The sequence below is a fragment of the Mobula birostris genome, chromosome 18 (assembly GCF_030028105.1).
Source record: "Mobula birostris isolate sMobBir1 chromosome 18, sMobBir1.hap1, whole genome shotgun sequence".
Classification (NCBI taxonomy): domain Eukaryota; kingdom Metazoa; phylum Chordata; class Chondrichthyes; order Myliobatiformes; family Myliobatidae; genus Mobula; species Mobula birostris.
In genome coordinates this window covers 18,058,964-18,079,763 of record NC_092387.1, presented here as the reverse complement: position 1 = coordinate 18,079,763, position 20,800 = coordinate 18,058,964, and the positions used below count along the sequence as shown (strand labels likewise).

At 42.9% G+C, this 20,800-nt stretch overlaps 1 protein-coding gene across 2 annotated transcripts in view; it reads right to left on the bottom strand.

Annotated features, from left to right (window-relative positions):
• Positions 1 to 876: 876 nt before the first annotated feature.
• Positions 877 to 20,800, bottom strand: part of man2c1 (mannosidase, alpha, class 2C, member 1) — a 127,632-nt gene continuing 107,708 nt past the window's right edge. For both annotated transcript variants that reach the window (XM_072282292.1, XM_072282293.1), the window contains 6 exons: positions 20,650 to 20,793; positions 13,291 to 13,400; positions 10,333 to 10,412; positions 5,885 to 6,036; positions 2,128 to 2,231; positions 877 to 1,111 (listed from right to left, as the gene is read on the bottom strand). In XM_072282292.1, coding sequence (XP_072138393.1) covers positions 1,000 to 1,111; positions 2,128 to 2,231; positions 5,885 to 6,036; positions 10,333 to 10,412; positions 13,291 to 13,400; positions 20,650 to 20,793 — 702 coding nt within the window. In that variant the 3' untranslated portion in view covers positions 877 to 999. The remainder of the gene's footprint in view (positions 1,112 to 2,127; positions 2,232 to 5,884; positions 6,037 to 10,332; positions 10,413 to 13,290; positions 13,401 to 20,649; positions 20,794 to 20,800) is intronic.

Below are 20,800 nucleotides of genomic sequence, written 5' to 3'. Positions count from 1 at the left end.
CAGGTAAGTTCCCCAAGGTGCTCTGCTTTACCATTACATCCCAAAGTAGTGTTGGATGTTGAATGAATTACTATTGTAAACTATTGTAAGCAGGGAGAAGATGAACAGGGGTGAGAAAAGGTTCCAAGGAAGCAAGCAAGGCCATGGAAATATGAGAATGCACAGTAGCATAGTGGTTAGCAGATGCGTTCAATTCCTGCCAAAGTCTAAAGAGTTGGTATGTTCTCCCCAACTATGTGACCCAGTTTCCTTCCACACACGGTTAAGGGTAGTGAGTTGTAGGCGTGCTATGTTGGTGCCAGATGCATGGTGATACTGGTGGGCTACTCCAGCGCATCCTCGGACTGTGGTCATTGTTGCTAATGATGCATTTTACTGAGTTTCAAAGTACATGAACAACTAAAGGTCATCTTTATTTTCCCCTAGTGCATACTGCTTTGAATTCTAGCCACCTTTTAACAATTTTCACCATAAGAATTCCGCATTCCACGACTCATCTCCAATTCTGTGATTCTCTTTGAAGACCCAAACACAAGACCAATCCCCTTAGAAATCAAAGCAACTGCAAACGGCATAAAAACTCAGTGGGTGCAGGAGCACCATTTCCGGCTGAAATCAGTTTATCAGAGTAGGTTCCTTGGACCTGAAATGTTAATGGCGTCTCTTGCCAGCGACACTCTCTGTCCAGATAAGTTGCTGCAAATATCACAGTAGCTTTTCATTCATCCATCCCAAATGCTTCCTGTTAATGGTCTGATTAATGCAAAGTATAAGTCAGCATTCATGCATAAAGACCCACACTAACCTCATTTCCAATCGAAAGCAGTAAATTAGTGACAGGAAATGATAGATAATGAGAGGAAAAATACTTGGTCAGAGGATGCTCTTTAATCATGTCACTGTTAGTGCTGCACAGAATTTGTGATTCTATGTATAAAAAAATCTCAATAAATCAAAGCAAGTGTTAATTACATATGATACCGTTTGTACATTACAACATCAGAAAATGAGAATCATGGAACGGATCTGAAATGGAGCGAAGGAGAGTTTGATCTGAAAATCTTTGATGGGAAGAGGCTTGGTTGCCAGTGGCTGCTCCAGGAGGTCACACCTGCCAAAGGGAAGCAGTAAATATTAAGGTGTAAATTCAGAAGGCCCAAGTAGATTGCAGCATAATTGCTACCTAATGTACATAACATCCTGAGCTGTAGTTACAAATATGCCACATCCCCTGAATAAAGGAGCATGAAATCCTGTCGATTTCACTATCACGGTGAGGTCCGTTTCCAGCTGAAGGAAGGAACAAAATCTTATCCTGTTTAACTGAGATGAGCTGAGCTAATGATAGGGGCAAGAACAAACAGCTGCACCCACTGTTCTGTAACCAGGAATCCGGTCCCAGCCAGAACACTGAACATGAATCACATCTCGCACATCCCCACAAGTAGGTCTAACGTGTACACACCAACGCCTTCACCCTGTAACAAAATGAAAGCTGTATTTCCTTTTCTAACCCATTCTGGTTATTAAACCAACCTGCATTGATGGATGCCTTCCATCACTTTCACTTACAGCAGCAGGACCAGTTGGCAGAAGCTCAACCATCTCATGAGACCACCGCACACAGCCAAGCCCCACCAAGCCAGCATCCCTTGACTCATCAAGAATCTACCCATCTCTGCCTTAAGAATTTTCAAAGATTCTTCTTTCATTGACCTTGATATGAGATCGCCAGAGACTCAACATTCTGCTTAAATAGGCAACTTTCTTTAAACCAGCTTCTGGTTTTAAATGGTCTAATGGGAAGAAACATCCTCTCCACATTCACCCTGTTATGAGCCCTCAGGATTGCAATGTTTCGATCAAGTCACATCTCACTCTGCTAAACTGTAGTGGGTACAAGCCTGGCCTTTGAACCTCTCGTCCAGCCCATTCCAGATACTCTACTTTACCAGTAAACCTCTGAACTTTTTCCCACCCATTTCCACCCTTCCTTAAGTACAATGACTAATAATGCAGAGTATTTCAGCTGTGGTCTCTCCATGTGCTATCTGAGCTTTCCCACAATAACCTTCAATCTAAGTGCAGGCTATGGTTTGTTTACTGACAATGCCCACCACTACTTACCAAAGTGCTTGTTTAACAGGCAGTGAAGTGTGTAACCAAGTGTCCACTGTGCTGCCGTGAGATTCATACAGTCGAATAACTAGAGCATCGTTCCTGTCCTCAGCCTATCAAAACGAACAGCAAGGATCAGTTCACTAAATATTTGCCTTCCTCTCTGCAGCAAGAATTCACTTCAGGGAGTCACGATTCTTTTACAAGGTTCAAAGCATATCTCACCTACAAATCTTTTCCCTACATGGCACTAATAGTAGCAGTCATACTAGCATCCCTCCAGGTGAAAGATGAAGGTGTTTGGTTGCATCAAGGTAAACCTTTAAAAACTGACTTGGTCATGGCAAGGTCACATCTATTATCCATGAACTACATGACTTGCAAACCATTCAGAGGTAGTAATCACTAACAAAATTACTTTGAGTTTGAATCAAATATAGCCAGATTCAGCAAAGCAGCAGATTTCCTCTCTGAAGGACATCAATGAACCTGATGGGATTTTACAACAATCCACTACACTGATGGTTACTGTCCCTCCTCTTGCTTGGTTTTCCACATTTAATGTATCACTTTAAATTAAAATTCCTGCCTGACAGACAGGAATTGAAACTTGTGCCTCTGGTTAAGGGTAATGTTACGATAGTTATGGGAAATTTCAATATGGTAGATTGGGAAAATCAGGTTGATGCTGGATCCCAAGACAGAGAACTTGTAGAATGTCTACAGAGGCTTTTTAGAGCAGCTTGTGGTTGAGACCACTAAGGGATCAGTGATTCTGGATTGGGCGTTGTGTAATGAACCAGAGTTAATTAGGGTGTTGAAGGTAAAGGAATCCTTAGCAGGCAGTGATCATAAAATGATAGAATTCACCCTGTAATTCGAGAGAGATAACGTAAAGTTAGAGGTATCAGTATTACAACAGAATAAAAGGAATTACAGAGGCATAAGAAACTCAGCAGGCCAGACAGCATCTATGGAAAAGAGTACAGTCAATGTTTTGGGCCAAAAGAAAGATGAGTTGGCCATAGTTGATTGGAAGGGGACACTAGCACGGGTGACGGCACAGCAGCAATGGCTGAAGTGTCTGCGAGCAATTCAGAAGGCACACTATAGATACATCCCAAAGAAGACAAAGTATTCTAAAGGCAGGATGACACAACTTTGGCTGGAAAGGGAAGTCAAAGCCAACATAAAAGCAAATGAAAGGGCATATAATAAAGCAAAAATTAGTGGGAAGTTAGAGGATTGGTAAACTTTTAAAAAGCAACAGAAGGCAACTAAGAAAGCCATGGGGGCGGAGTAAGATGAACTATGAAGGTAAGTTAGCCAACAATATTAAATCGAATACCAGAAGTTATTTCAGCTATCTCTACTGCACGTTATGCCATTGACGTTTAGGGTAGCAATGAAGGTCCTCCATCTCTGACGGTGTTCAGGGCTTCCTTCATTGTGTCAGTTGCTCAGTTTTCACGACTGAAGACTCAGCAATATCATCACACTAGATGTAGAAGGACTTTTCATTGCTGTTTCCAATCAGTTAAGGTTGTTAGCCTTAAGCTGAACCCATAAACCTGGAGGACCAGTGGACCTGTTTGGCATTGGCTGACCCTACCAAAGCATAAAGTCCTGACTCCAGCCAACATAGCTCTCCGGGTCATTGAGGCTCGCAAGCCTCCAAACCACGACAAGGTTGTGGTCCTCTTGGATGTGTTTCAGATATATAAAGAGTAAAAAGAGAGGTGAGAGTAGATATTGGACCGCTGGGAAATGACACTGGAGAGATAGTAACAGGGGACAAGGAAATAGCAGATGAACTGAATAAGTATCTTGCATTAGTCTTCACTACAGAAGGCACTAGCAGTATGCCAGAATTTCAAGAGTGTCAGGGGACAGAAATGAGCGCAGTTGTTATTACTAGGGAGGAGGTGCTTGGAAAGCTGAAAGGTCTGAAGGTAGATAAGTCACCTGGACCAGATGGACTGCACCCCAGTGTTCTGAAAAAGAAAGTTGAAGAGATTGTGGAGGGATTAGTAATGATCTTTCAAGAATCACTGGATTCTGGAATGGTTCCAGAGGACTAGAAAATTGCAAATTCCACTTCACTTTTCAAGAAGGGAGGGAGGCAGAAAAAAGGAAATTATAGGCCAGTTAGTGTTTTGGAAGATGTTGGGGTCCATTGTTAAGGATGTGGTTTCAGGGTACTCGGAGGGACATGATAAAATAGGCCAAAGTCAGCATGGTTTACTTAAGGGAAAATCTTGCCTGACAAATCTGTTAGAATTCTTTGAGGATATAACAAGCAGAATAGACAAATGTTGTGTATTTGGATTTTCAGAAGACCTTTGACAAGGTGCTACACATGAGGCTGCTTAACAAAAAAAGAGTCCAAGGGATTACAGGGAAGGTAATAGCATAGATAGAACATTGGCTGATTGGCTGCCGGTGACTAGTGCTGTTCCACAAGGTTCAGTGTTGGGAACTCTTCTTTTTACGTTGTATATCAATGATTTGGATGACTGAATTGATGGCTTTGTGGCCAGGTTTCCAGACAATACAAAGATAGGTGGAGGGGCAGGTAGCGTTGAAGGAGGAGGGAAGCTGCAGAAGGACTTGGACAGATTAGGAGAATGGCCAAAGAAGTGGCAGATGGAATAGTGTCAGGAAGTTGCATAGTCATGCGCTTCGGTTGAAGGAATAAAAGTGTAGACTATTTTCTAAACTGGGAGAAAATTCAAAAATCTGAGGTGCAAAGGGACTTGGGAGTCCTTGTGCCTAAAAGTTAATTTGCAGGTTCAGTCGGTGTTGAGGAAGGCAAATACAATGTTAGCATTCATTTCGATAAGGCTAGAATGTAAAAGCAAGGATGTGATGTTGAAGTCTCACTGGAAGTATGTGAAAGATTTTGGGTCCCTTATTTAAGAGAGAATGTGCTGACTTTGGACAGGTTTCACAGCAGGTTTACGAGAATGATTCCGGGAATGAAAGTTTAGCGGATGAGGAGCAATTGAACGCTCTGGGCCTTTACTCGCTGGACTTGAGAAGAACGAGGGGAGGATCTGATTAAAACCTATTGAATGTTGAAAGGCCTAGAGAGAGAAGATGTTTTCTATGGTGGGGGAGTCTAGGGCCAAAGGCTACAGCTTCAGAACAGAGGGATGTCCATTGAGAACAGAGATGAGGAGGGATTTCTTTATCCAGAGGGTGGTGAATCTGTGGAATTCATCGCCACAGGCAGTTGTGGAGGCCGGGTCATTGGCTGTACTTAAGGTGGAGGTTGATAGGTTCTTGATTAGTCAGGGCATGAAAGGTTACAGGAAGGCGGTTTGAGAGGGAAATGGATCCGTCGTGATGAAATGAAGAGCTGACTCAATGGGCCGAATGGCCTAATTTTGCTCCTATATCTAATGGCTTTAAGCTATTGGGTTAATATCCAACGTGCTATCAAACTTACTAAAAAAAATCAGTTACTCTTTGATGTAGTGATACCTTCTCAGTTTCATTGTGAATTACAGAAATATTGCACAATTAAAAACTGGATTTAAAAGTATGTTCAACTCATCCTCTGTTACTGTCCCTCCTCATCTAGATCCACCCATCACCTGCTAGTTCTTCCTCCACCCCCTTCCCCTTTACCTTTTCATACTGGCTAACTCCCCTGTACCCTTTCAGTTCCCATGAAACTCTGACCGCCCGTTTTCCTCCGCCTATGCTGCACGACACATTGAGTTCCTCTAGTGCTTTGTGTGCAGCTCTCCAGTGCTCTCACCTGTTTGATAGTTTCGAGAATGACAGCAGGAGACTGGATCGAAAAGGCACTCCAAGAACTGGGAGCACTGACACTGGGTTCAGCTGGTACAACGTGCAAGGGGTAGTTGATGTTGTAGGCAAACTGGATCACATTGGCCTCTTGGTAAGAGCCTGCCGAGAAAATAGCACAGGCAGTCAGGACTAGCATTACAGCTGACACTAGGACTAGAGTAAAAAAACAGCATTGGTTTAAAATCATCAGGTTAGCCATTCAACTCCAGTTCAGAAGTTCAGATACAAATCAGCATTCCTAGCTCAGAGGGTCCAGTAACAGTACTGTTGGGGGTAGACCAGGGCAGAGGCAGCCACACAGTGCCACAAAATGGAGAAATGCAGATTGTATTTAACACTGTGGGACTTGACCACATACATCCCTGTGGTTACTGCAGAAGTGTTGGAGAGAGTTCTCATCAGCCCAAAGGAATTCTGAATACTAAGGTTCACTGTACACGACCAAGGACAAGTGGTCACTTATCTGGTAAACTCAGTGGCTCTAAACTGCTATCTTGGCCAGATTTGTAATGTACGAGCTGTGATTGATTTTAGCCAGCTGGGACAGACTGGAGAACATATATGAAAGTACTGATTTTATTTGTTGAGCAGAGAAGCTGCCACAGGCCTTCAGCCTCACTGCTCACCAATGTAAAACAATAAAAAACCTACCATGCCTGGCACAGACCTGGGTGTTAAGCAATTCTTCATTCATTCAGCTTCCCATTAACAGTCAGGACATTCTCTCTCGGCAATGTTGAAGTGTGCAGAGCAAAAGAGAGATTTAAAAAGCATGCAAATGGGGACAATCAGGACATTCTGCACACCACACATCTCTTGGAAATATTGAAGTGTGCAAAATTAGGCTCTGGGTAAGGACCACTAAAAGAAGTTAGGTTTAAGTGGAGTGGCCATTGTGGGAGCGGGTCAGTGTTAGTGCAGGGAGTTCAGGCTTTGGCTCATAGAAGCTTTGGCAAGGGGAGGCAGAGGCTGTAGGTAATATTTTTCATTTAATTTATCTTCTTCTTTCTTATTGCACAGTTGGAGCAGTAGAAATGCCATGCAAAATGTTCCTCTTGTGGCATGTGGGAAGGCAGGGAGACCGCCAATGTCCCTGAAAACCACACCCGCAAGAAGTGCATCCAGTTGCAGCTTCTTACGGACTGTGTGAAGGAGTTGGAGGAGCTGGATGAACTCCGGGAGGCAAAGCGGTTGATTGACAGGACATAATGTACAGGGAGGTAGTCATACCCAACGTGTAGGACACAAGTAATTGGGTGACCGCCAAGAGGTAGAAAGAGGATAGGCAGCCAGTGCAGAGTAGTTCTGTGGATGTTCCCCTCAACTACAGAATTTGGGCACTGTTGGAGGAGGATGACCCAGCAGAGGAAAGCCACAGGTCTCTGGCAATGAGTCTGGCTTTGTTGCTCAGAGGTAAATGGAGAGAAGAGGTGATCTGTAGTGATAGGAATGTCATTGGCTCTGTGGATGAGAACAAGATTCCCTGGATGCTATGCTGCCTCCCGGGTGCCAAGGTCAGGGACATCTCTGATTGAGTCCATTGCATTCTGCAGTGGGAGGGTGAGCAGCCAATATTCGTGGTCCACGTTGGTACCAATCTCATGGATAGGAAGGTGACATGCGTTTGTGCGGGGGACACTTGGCATCCAGTGATCACAATGGCATCAGTTTCAATATACAAATGGAGATTCTAAATGGGAGAAAGGCCAATTTTGATGATATCAGAAAGGATCTGGTAAGTGTGGATTTGAACAGGTTGTTTTCAAGCAAAGATGGGCTTCAAAAGTGGTCTTTTTATTTTAAAGAATACAGAGTTGGTATGTTGCTGTCAGAATAAAAGGCAAGTATAACAGGTTTAGGGAAGCTGGGTTTTCAAAAGATATTGCTGAGGCCCTAGTTCTGAAGAAGGTACAAAACAGGTACAGGCAGGAAGGAACAAATGTGGAGTATAAGAAATGCAAGAGAACAGTTAGGAAGGAAATCAGGAGGGCTAAAAGAGGGCATGAGGTTGTTCTAGCAGACAAGATGAAGGAGAATCCCAAGGACTTCTCCAGATATATTAAGAGCAAAAGGATCGCAAGGTCCTTTTGAAGATCAGGATGGTTATCTATGCATGGAGCCGAATGAGATGGGGGCAATTCTAAATGGATTTTTTGCATCTATATTTACTCGGGAGATGGATACAGAGCCTATAGAAGTGAGGCCAAATAGCAGTGAGATCATGGACCGCATATGAATTATAGAGGAGGAGGTTTTTACTGTCTTGAGGCATATTATGGTGGATAAATCAGCTGGGCCTGACAAGGTGTTCCCTCAGTCCTGTGGGGGTAAGTGCAGAAACTGCCAGGGCTCTACCAGAGATATTTAAGTCAACCCTAGCGATAGATGAGGTACTCGACGATTGGAGGATAGCTAATGTTGTTCTGAAGTTGAAGAAAGACTCTAACAATAAGCTGGGAGATTATAGGCTGGTGAGCCTGACAGCAGTAGTGGATAAGTTATTAGAAGGTATTCTAAGGGACTGGATATATAAACGAATAGACAGAGACTGATTAGAGATAGTCAACATGGTTTTGTGTGTGGTAGGTCATGTCATGTCTCACCAATCTTAGCGTGTTTTGAGGAAATTACCAGGAAAGTTGATGAAGGCAGGACAGTGGGTGTTGTTTAAATGGACTTTAGCAAGGCCTTTGATAAGATCCAGGATGGGGTGTTGGTCACGAAGGTTCAGTCACTTGGCATTCAGGATGAGGTGGTAAACCAGATCAGACATTGGCTCTGTGGGAGAAGCCAGAGAGTGGCAGGAGATGGTTGCCTCTCTGACTGGAGGCTGTGAAAAGTAGTGTGCTGTAAGGATCAGTACTGGGTCCACTGCTGCTCGTCATGTACATTAACCATCTGGATGATAATGGATCCAGCAATAACTGGATCAGCAAATTTGTGGATGATAGGAAGACTGGGGGTGTAGTAGACAAAGACGAAGGTTATCAAAGCTTGCAGTAGGATCTGGACCAGCTGGGAAAATAGGCTGAAAAATGGCAAATGCAATTTAATGCAGACAAGTGTGAGGTGCCACACTTTGGGAAGGCAAACCAGGGTAAGACTTACATAGTGAGGGGTAGAGCTCAGAGGAATGTTGTAGAACAGAGGTATCTGGGAATTCAATTTCTTAATTCCTTGAAAATAGATAGGGTCATAAAGAGAGCTTTTGGCACAATGCCCTTCATAAATCAGAGTACAGGAGCTGATATGTTATGTTGAAGTTGTAAGAAACGTTGGTGAGGCCTAATTTGGAGTATTGTGTGCAGTTTTGTTCATCTACCTACAGAATAATATCAATAAGATTGAAAGAATGCAGAGAAAATTTACAAGGATGTTGCCAGGACTTGAGGACCCGAGTTATAGAGAGAGGCTGAATAGGTTAGGACTTCATTCCGTACAGCATAGGAGAATAACGAGTGATTTAATAGAGGTATACAAAATTATGAGGGTGTATAAATTGGGCAAATGTAAGCATACTTCTTCCACTAAGGTTTGGTGAGACTAGAACTAGAGGTCATGGTTTATAGGTGAAAGGTGAACTGTTTAAGGGAAACATGAAAGGGAATTTCTTCACTCAGAAGGTGATTGAAAGCGTGGAAAAAACTGCCAGCAAAAGTGGTGGATTTGGGTTCAATGTCAACATTTGAGAAATTTGGATAGGCATACATGGATGGGAGGGGTATGGTCTGGGTGCAGATCAATGAGACTACACAGATTAATAGATTGGCAAGGACTAGTTGGGCCAAAGGCCTGTTTCTGTGCTGTAAAGTTCTATGAATCTAAACCCTACTCTCCATTCCAGACCTTCTCCACAGGTAGTGTGCCCACTTCTTGTGCTGTACCAACAAACGAGAACAGATCTAATGAGCCTTTATATCTGGACTGCACTGTTATATATTCAAAAATTTAGCAAAATAATTTCCTATAACTTTGTGACTTTGCTGTGCATGTGGCCAAATGGTTACGGCGTTCATCTAGTTATCTCAAGGACACTAGTTCGAGTCTCAGCTGTGGCAGCATGTTTGTGCCCTTGAGCAAGGCACTTAACCACACATTGCTCTAGTGTCTGTGCGAGGAGTGGCGCCCCACACAGACTTCCAATCTGCGCCTTGTAAGGCATGAAAATGCCCGACGCAGGCCTCTCATGGTCTGAGTCGACGTTCCCTCCCCTGTGCACAGAGATGTGTTTTCCCAAGTTATTGTAGTTCATTGTAATCTGAAGCCGTGTTCAGGACCTCAACAAAGTCTGTCTCCCCCTCACTGTGCCCCTGGAATTCACTTAATGTGTTTAAGACATTTTATTGTAAAATCTGGGTACTCCTCAAAGATGTCACCTTTCCACCAAATATTTACCTGTGTGGGGCATGATGGCGTACATGAACTGATGCTGACCCATATCAGCCGTGGCATCTGGGGACTTTGGCGATCTCAGTCTGAAAACAAAGACAGAATTGTCAAGGCAGCTACTGTGCTGGGATCTAAGTGAAGTCGGCCTGACTTCTACATCACTGCCAAGTGCTGGTGATTCTGCTAATGGTGCAGGTCCCACGGGCTCCCCATGGGCCCAGCACCAGCACCCTGTGGGTGCAGCAGGCGCGGCACCTATGTTTGCAAATGCTGTAGTCCCACTAACCCACCCTATTTATCACTGATGGATACGGATTAATGGCAGGACACTGTGTGATACTGGAACATAGAGGTAACAGTGCACCAATAAAATTCAATAACCATTTAATCACTTGCTGTTACTAATGTTTGGGGAAAGACCTAAAAACCTGCTCACCCTAAAATAGTCCCCAGGAAACCTGCATACAGTACTTTATTAAATTAGCCACTAATTCATCACTAGTACCTTGCTTCAGATCAGCATCAGGCTTATCATCACTGACATATGTCATGAAATATGTTGTTTTGAGCAGTACAGTACAATACATAAAATTACCATGTTACAGTAAGAAATATATAATAAACAGCACAAAGACAGAGCAAAATAGTCTCAGTATATCTTCATAAAGAAAGCCTTCCCAGTGCCTCATGCACCATCTGCCACCGAGGACATGGGCTGATATTGACTTTCCACAAAGTACAGTATACATAACCAGAATGGGAAACGCTTGGGACCTCTCTACGAACGAAACCAGGACGACTGCTGAATCACGGTCCACAACTGACAACAGCCATGGAGGGAGTCAACGAGTGGAGTGGACAGAAGTCAGTGATGGTAACATGAAGACAATAGTTATTTGGGGTTTCTCTGGCATGGTACAAATGAATTTCTGATTAATTTGAGTCCAGTCACCTGTGGAACTGATGATACTGAAACATCTGGATAGACCTTAAACTGACTGAACTTTATCTCTCGTGTTACTGATCGCTGTACTGAGATCCTTTAATGGGTAATACAGTGGACCTGCAAGAGCTCCACACAGCAGCTACAAGCTTAGCTACTTAGACAGGCTTAAGAAACTGATCTACTTCTTCTGGGGCGATTATACAAGAGATTCTATTTAGAGAGTTCTAATGAAAGAGCTGACACTGTTTGAATTCAGTTGGACAGATCGGGGAAGATTGTGATTTTACACAGCATAGAAACAGGAAAAGCCAGGTTGGCGCAGTCCTTTTTCCAGTGACTAGTGAGCCCCGGCACTCTGCTCGTCCTCTTGCTCTACTGGATCACGGCTGGGGCTGAAATTAAATCTCAGAGACATGCTTGCTCCTTGTGATGTCGACCATGAAAATGAGAGGAGGAAGAATATTCATCCCCACATAGATTTTGCTGTGCATGTTCCTCTCCTGAGAGTGGAGTACAGAGATGCTATAATTGATACAGCAGGGTAGATTACTAGTCCGTTTTACAGGACAGATAACAATCTATCACATTGCTGTCATGTTCCTTTTTCCCCACTTCCATAGCAGGGCCATTTAGTGCCTGTTTCCTACAAGCTCGTGCAGATGGCAGTGAGCGATGTGTAGATAATACTTACACAGTGCTGTTGGACAGACAGCACTGGTTTATGGTGAAGAACAGGACAGGTATTTCCGAGGTGGGATGGTATAAAACTTACAAGGTTTCCATGTGTCATCGATAAGGTGAAGAAGAGGGCAGTGGGTTCCAAAACTGCGGATGCAGAAGTTTCAAGTAAGAGGGGAAAGGCTTAAAAGGAACCTGAGAGGTGACTTCTTCACACAGAGGGCAGTGGGTATATGGAACAAGCTGTCAGAGGAAAGTGATGAATTATGGCATTTAAAAGGCATTTGGACAAGTACATAAAAGGAAACCGTTCAGAGGGATAGGGACTAAACACAGGTAAATGTTCTAGCTGTTAGGATACTTGGTCAGCACAGACAAGTTAGGCCAAAGGGCCTGTTTCTGTGATGTTTGCCTCTGTGACTCTATATGCCTCCACATAGAAGAGATTCCCTTCAGGAAAATAACCAAATGGATTTCCAGCAGTTTCATGATAATGGCTCATTTCAAAAAATAAACGATTTCATTAGCTGCCACAATGGGATTTAAACCCATGTCTCCAGATGCCCAAATCTCTAGATTATCAGTTCAGTAATTTAATAGCCAATCTATCATTTCCCAAATGCTCCAGCTGTGAATTTGCACTTGACGAGCCAGCCAGCCTTTCCTTCCAGGCATTTACACCCCTTTACCTGTTGTTAGCCTATTTCGTTCACTGGCAGAAGCTTAAATCTGATTTTCTAGTTGATCCTCCAGGTCTCTTTCAAGCCTCAGTTTTCAGATGGCTTCAGGGCCAGTTTGCTTTAGCCAAGTTAGACTATCACAACTGTGGTCTAGTTCTCTTACTAAAATATAGATCCCCAGTGTTTGATACATTGGCCAACAGCGGGTGTGCAAAGAGCTTATGATCATGAGAAAATAGTGTTAAATTTAGAGCCAGCGTTTTTCTCATAATCTGTCACAAATCCTCTTAAATGATCCAAGCTGCATTATCTCCTAACCTTGGTTCAGTGGCTATAACAAACAAGGAACAGAACAATTGTTTATCTTTATTAGCTGATCTTGGGTCAGTGAAGTATGCCAACTATAAACAGGTTCAAACTTTATAACCATGAATAAACTCTGAAGCAACACAAAGCACCCTACCAACCCTTTGGCAGTTCCATCCACATGAGCAGAAATTAAATCCAGGATTAACTTTGGAGGGCTTTAAAAACCTACCATTTTGCAAAGTAAAATATTTTAATAGATTCTATGAATTAACAGTTGGCTATTTATATTTATAGGTCATACTGTTATCATCATCTTGGTGGCAATAAATCTGTTTCTCTCGGAGTACTTACAGGGAGAGGGTCATTATGTTGTGATGCACGGAATATCCATACTTGCAGTCATTAAGCAATGCAGCACCAAACCCGTGCTCTGACAGATCGGCCCACTTGTGTCCCCAGACCTAGAGAACAAAGCAACATCATTTTCAAATCGGAATTGGTTTAGCATTGCCTCATGTACAATGAAAAGCTTTTCTTTCAGACTGTGCATACAGACCAGATCATTACACAGTGCAATGAAGTAAAATGTAATAAAATAGTAACAATGCAGGATAAAGTGTAAGAGCTACAGAGAATGTACAGTGCAGGTAAACAATAAGGTGCAAGATCTTAATGAGGTAGACTGTGAGGTTATGAGTCCAAGTTATTGTACTAGAGAACTTATAAGTTAATAGTCTTATAACAATAGGGTAGAAGCTGTCCTTGAGGCTGGTGGTATGTGCTTTTAAGCTTTTGTATCTTCTGCCCAATGGGAGAGAAGAAAAAAAGGACTCTGGGATGAGTGGGATCTTTGATTATGCTGGCCGCTTTGCTGAGACAGCGAGAAGTATAGACAGAATCCACGGAGAGGAGGCTGATTTCTGAGATGTGCTGAGCTGTGTCCACAACTGCAGTCTCTGCAGTTTCTTATGGTCACATGCGGAGTAATGCATCCAGGCAGGATGCTTTCTATGATGCATTGATAAAAATTTGCTACTACGATCCTAAATCCACTAAAACGAAGCTTCTCTCTTTCAGTAAATGAAAAGTTTTAAAAAACAACCGCAGATGCTAGAAATCCAAAATAAAACAGAATTTGCTGGAAACATTCAGAAGATCAGACAATATCTGAGGGAAGATCATTAATGTTTCAGGTCTGAGACCTTTTTAAGACTGGATTATCAAAGAGATATCAGATTTTATTTGATTATTCTTTGTGATGCTGCTGGGATTGATTTGCTCCATTAGGGTGTTTTCTAAATGCAATTTGTTACAAAAATGCTTACTTTTAAATTTTAAAAAAGTATTTTGATTCAAAACAGTTGAGGCAAGATTGTGGAAAGTGATTCAGAAAAGTTGATGGCTCTAACTGTGACAGACCTAGACAACAGTAGACACGGGATACATGTGAGTCAGTTCAGTTGAGCTGACGCTAATTTACATTGGCACGTCAATAATTCCTCCCAAAGGTTGACATTAGGTCTCAGTGGGTCAACGTAAATGTCTTGGAAAAACACTGGCAGGAATAGTGACGAAAGGTGGTCAGCCCCAGTAATAATGCATAAGCGCTGAGCTTAAAACAGTTCATTGTGTTCATCCTGTTCATTCCATGCAGCCTTCGTGTGCTAACCAACTACTGGGCCTGTATTATCTGGAGATCTGCAAATCGACAGTGATTGAGGAGGAGGAAATAATTCAGCGAAAGATTTTAGATGTGCCTGACTGAGTAATGCAGCTCATATCCAGAATAGCGAGGAAACTAGCTGCTGAAGGAAGAAATGAGGTGTGGCACCTCCGCACACATCAACGTGGCAACTTAACAAAAGTTGACAGCCCAATGGCTCAGACGATGAGCATGACGTACGAAAACATTGATCTAATTTAGACAACAAGACATCGACCTCCCACTGTTTTCACCATAGGACACAAAAAGCACAAAGATCTCAAGTGGATTTGGACTTTTCAAATAGGTGTCAGAATCCAACGCCTTTTAGCCAAAGTGTTTATTGCCTCTCTCCCCACTTCCTCTGCCAAAATACATTACGCTGTTTGAAACTCTCAGCACTTTGCGGCCTACAGTAGTTCAATCCTTCAAGAATAATTGCACATAATTTATCAAGCTAAAGTGCAGATTACAGAGCAACCTCATAGAGATTAGTCACTTTCAAAGGGTTCACAGTTCACGCACAATATGATAACTTATGAATTGAAACCTTTTAAAACCTCAACATTTGCTAGAATTGAGCCAGAATAGATTGGGACTGCAGGATTGACTGTTTGAGTAAACCCCAGGAAGGTCAGCAGAGTAGGAGAACTGTGGGAAAGTGTAATTGCACTGTGCACTCAGTAACTATAAATAGTCAGAAAGCACTACAGCACAGACACCTCAGCCCAGCTCATCTGAGCCAAACAATTATTCTGCCTAGACCCATCAACCATACCCCTCCTATTCATATACCTATCCAAATTTCTCCTAAATGTTGAAATCTAACCCGCATCCACAACTTCCACTGGCAGTTCATTCCACACTCTCACCACCCTCTGAGTGAAGTTCCCCCTAAACATTTCACCTTTCACCCTTAACACATGACCTCTAATTCTAGTCTCACCCAACCTCAGTGAAAAAAAGCCTGTTTGCATTGTGACGAAAAACCAAGTTATCAGAAGATTGGTGCTGATGAGAGAGATAAGAGAGACAAAGGGAGAAGCGTTCAAAATGTTAATGAGAGAGGAGAGAGATTAACGAAAAGAGACACAGTTCCGAGTATTGACAGACCGGTTGCTTTGAACCTGAACTGTTTGAAGTTTGATGGACAGGCGATACCCCAGCAGGGGGATAAAAGGAACAGGTTCGCTAAGGCAAGACAAACACCACGAGATCACGAGATAACGAGACCCTGGAAGTGCGGTGTGCCCCCACAAGTTGGTGGGAGTTTTGGAGGTCTGGTCGCGGGAACTGACCATAGACTCACAGGGTGAAAAGGTATGATCGGCGGGAACCTGGTGTGTGTGTCCGCCCTTGCCTGGGTGCCGGGTTCACCGTGGAAGAATGATCGTATCCGGAATGGAGGGGTCACAGTTGGTGACCTCAGAAGACATTAAAAGGGCTCGCCCGAAAGCTAACTGCGAGGAACATCAAAGGTCTGTTTGAATCAGAATTTGCATATTCGCTCCCTCTCTCTCTCGAACTGCACTACAGCGATTGCTGCGAACTGTACTAAACTGAACTGAACTCTGCGTCACTTGAGACTGATCATTTTACCCCTAGACTGCGATAGAGCTTGTTTGATTCCTATTACCCTAGTTCTGTGTACATGTGTGTTTTATCATTGCTAACCTGTTGCATTTATATCCTTGCGATTAGAGTACTGTGTTACTTATTTCTTTAATAAAACTTTATTAGTTCCAGTAATCCAGACTCCAACTAAGTGGTCCATTTCTGCTGGTTTGGCAACCCAGTTACGGGGTACGTAACAGCATTTACTCCATCTATACCCCTCAATTTTGTATACCCTTATCAATCACCCCTTGTTGTCCTATGCTTTAGGGAATAGAGTCCTAATCTATTCAGTTTTTCCCTGTAACTCAGGTTCTCAAATCCTGGCAACATCCATTTATTTTTCTCCGCACTCTTCCAATCTTAGTGACATCTTTCCTTTAGGTAGTGACCAGACTGCACATAACAATCCAAATCAGGCCTCACCAACATCTTATACAGCTTCAACATAACATCCCAACTCCTGTACCCAGTACTTTGATTGATGAAGGCCAATGTATCAAAAGCTTTCTTTATGACCCTGTGATGCCCCTTCATAAGAATTATGGATCTGTATTCAAAGGTACTAAGTTTCACTTATTATCAAAGTACACAGTTGCAAGAAAAAGTTTATGAACCCTTTGCAGTTTACCAGGTTTTCTGCATTAATTATAAAATGTGGTCTGATCTTCATCTAAGTCACAACAATAGACAAACAAAATCTGTCTAAACTAATAACACACAAACAATTGTACTTCTTCTCATCAATACTGAGTAATCACTATCACAATCTAGATTCAAAAAGTACGTGAACCTCTGGGGTAATACCTTCTATGAAAGCTATTTGGAGTCAGGTGTTCCAATCAATGAGATGAGATGAGATTGGAGGTGTGGGTTGCAGAGGTGCCCTGCCCTATAAAAAACACACACAAGGTCAGGTTACTGACAGAGCCGGCTCTTCTCAAGAAAGATCAGTTTATGTGTACCATGCTTCGATCAAAACAACTTTCAGGGGACCTTAGAAGAATTGTAGAGAACATCAAGCTGGAAAAGGCTACGAAAGCATTTCTGAAGGCCTGAATGTTCATCAGTCCACAGTAAGGGAAATTGTGTACAAATGGAGGAAATTCAGTACTGTTGCTACTCTCCCTAGGAGTGGGCATCCTGCCAAGATCACACTACGTGCAATGCTGAAGGAGGTGAAAAAAAACCTGCAGAAATCTCTAGAACTTGCTAAAGTCTCTGTTCATATAAGAAAAACACTGAACAGGAATGATGTTCATGGAAGGACACCACAGCTCTCCAAAAAAAAAAAAACATTGCTGCATGTTTCAAGTTTGCAAAAGACCACCTGGGTGTTTCACCACATTTCTGGGACAATGTTCTGTGGACAGATGAGACAAAAGTTGAACTTTTTGGCAGAAATGTACACTATGTTTGGAGGAAAAAGGGCACTTGACACCAACATCAAAACCTCATCCCAACTGTGTGAAGCATGGTGGAAGGAGTGTCATGGTTTGGAGCTGCTTTGCTGCCTCAGGGCCTGAACGGCTTGTAATGATTGAGGGAACAATGAATTCAAAATTGTATCAGGACATTTTACAGGAGAATGTTTGGATGATGCAACAGGACAGTAATCTGAAACACAAGAGTACATCAACAACAATGGTTTAAAAAGAAGGAAGTTCCTGTTTTGGAATGGCCAAGTCAGAGTTTAACCCGACTGAGATGCTGCAGCATGACCTGAAGAGGGCTGTTCTTGCAAAGTATCCCAGAAATATTGATGAACTGAAACATTTTTGTATGGAGGAACGGTCTAAAATTCCTCCTCACTGTTGTGCAAGTCTGATCAGCAGCTACAGGAAACGTTTGGGAGGTTATTGCTGCTAAAGGAGGTTCTACTAGTTATTAAATGCAAGGCTTCACATACTTTTTCCAGCCTGGACTGTGAATGATTAAACAAGGTGTTCAATAAAGACATGAAAAGTACAATTGTTTGTGTGTTATTAGTTCAGGCAAATTGTGTTTGTCTGCAATTGTGACTTAGATGAAGATCAGACTACACCTTATGAGTCAATTACGCAGAAAACCAGGTAATTGCAAAGCATTCACAAACTGTTTCTTGCAACTGTATATGCCTTATACCAGTGGTCCCCAACGACCGGGCCGTGAGGAAATGATATGATTTGGTGATATGAAACCATCTGAGTCAGCTGCACCTTTCCTCATTCCATCACGCACTGTTGAACGTGAACACCACCCCTCCCCCCTCCGTCGTCCGGTCCGCGGTGCAAAAAAGGATGGGGACCCCTGCCTTATACAGCTCTGTGATTCGTCTTTTCCAGATAGCCACAAAATAAAGAAAACCATGTAAGTCAGTTTAAAGAGCAATGGCAAACTCACCCCCTGCACAAAAAAGAATGGCAACACAATCATCAAACTCCCCCCAACCTACTCTCCCCCACACAAAACTCAAGAACATCGACCCCCACCCAACAAAACAAGAAAGAATGGGCAAAAACACGGCATATAAAAACCACAGGACTGAAAAGGTCCATAGTTCAAAGTCCAATTCCATACACGCTAACATCCCCCGACATCATCAAAGGAGAGAGACACTGCTCGAGCACAGAGGCGCCACACACCAATATTCCCAGATCCTTCTGTTCTACCTCACTCCACAGTGCCCTAGCGCTGACCATGGAAGACTTATCCTGGTTTGTCCTCACATGTCTACATTAACTTCTACCTGCTACTTTTTAGCCCATTTTTCCAGCTGTTCCAGATCCCGTTGCAAGTTTTAGTAGCCTTCCTCACTGTGCAGTACACCCTCCATCTTAGTAATATTTTCAGATTTGCTGATAAGTTGACCATATTGCCCATCCAAGTCGTTGACATGGATGAGAAACAATAATGGACCCAGCACCGATCCCTGCGGCACACCACTAGTCACAGGCCTCCCGTCAGAGAGGCAAGCATCTACTACCACTCTCTGGCTTCCCTGTGAAGCCAATGTCTAATCCAAGTTACTACCTCAATGCCAATCGACTGAATCTTCTTGACCAACCTCCCATGTGGGACCTTGTCAAAGGCCTTGCTAAAGTCCATGTAGACAACATCCACTGCCCTGACTTCATCAACTTTCCTCATAACACTCTTGAAAAACTCTGTAAGATTAGTTAGACACAGCCTACCATGCACAAACTCATGTTGACTAACCCTAATCAGTCTGTCTATCCAAAAACTTTAATATGTGGTCCCTTACAATAACTTCCAATAACTTACTCACTACTGATGTCAATCTCCCTGGCCTACTTTAAAAACAAATGCATTATGACAGAAGCAAATAAGGTTTCCTTTAACTACTTTGGAGAAAAGGCAGGAGTTAGAGCGGGATGTAAAGAATCTGAAGAAATGCTTTATGACACACTGCTAAACAATTCAATGCTACTGCTGTTGGAAACTGGAAATAAAGCTGAAACTGCTGGAAATACTTAGCTGGTCAGGCAGTGCCCACGGGGAGCTGAAAACATGCTGAGCAGAAAAGTTATCTGTTTCTCTCTCCTGCAGAATCTAGTGGGAGGTGATGGAAATATGGGACGAATATTTCCAAAATGGGATTAGTATAGAGTTTGTGCAAATAATGCATGATAGTCGGCATGGACTCAGTGGGCTGAAAGGACTCGTCCCATGACTCTATCAATGATGCCACAGCTGCTAGGTATTCTCAGGAAGTAAAAAGTAAACTAAAGGACTGGAGATGCTGTAAATCTGAAATAAAAACAGGAAATGCCATAAATACTCAGCAAATCAGGCAGCATTTGTGGGAAGAGAAACAGAGTCAAAGATTCAGGTCATTGAATCGGGAACTTCATCAGAACTGGGAAGAAAAGAAACTTGTTATGCTGCAGGAAGAGTGGGGTAAAACTGGGTGACCAAGGGAAGAGCTGTGAACAAGGTGATCTGGACATTGGGTGAATGGAAGCAGGAGAGAGAGAATGTATGAGTGTGAAACATGGGTAGGTTAGGCTCCACACCCAGAGGGGGCAGGAAAAAGAACACAAATAAGTTGAGCTAATATCACAGACTAATACCAACAGAGAAATAAAATTAGCTGGTTGTAGAATTTAGTTTTAAATCCAGAAAGTTACCATGCCCAGATGGAAAATGGGGTAGCGTTGGGCCTGACTGTGACAGTACAGGAGATCACAGACTGATAGGCTGGAGTAGGAGTGGGATGGAAAATTGAAGTGTTAGGAAATGGGAAGCTCAGGGGTGGACTTTACAGATTAAACATAAGTGTTTCCTGAAGCGGTCACCCAACCTCAGTTCCAAAACATACTCAATTCTTTGAGCTTTACTCTCTTCTGTTTACTGTGAGGAGAGTGTATAAGGGAGCTGCATTACATCGGTACCTCGAAACGTGCCCAATCCCACGAAGTGTTGTGGTGTGTCGGACGCTGGAGATGTCCAAACTGGATTTCATAGGTGGCATTGGGACTGTGCACTGTTGTGGGGAACTCCACCTTCAGAAATTTGTGTGTTTCATGCCATTCAACCTACACA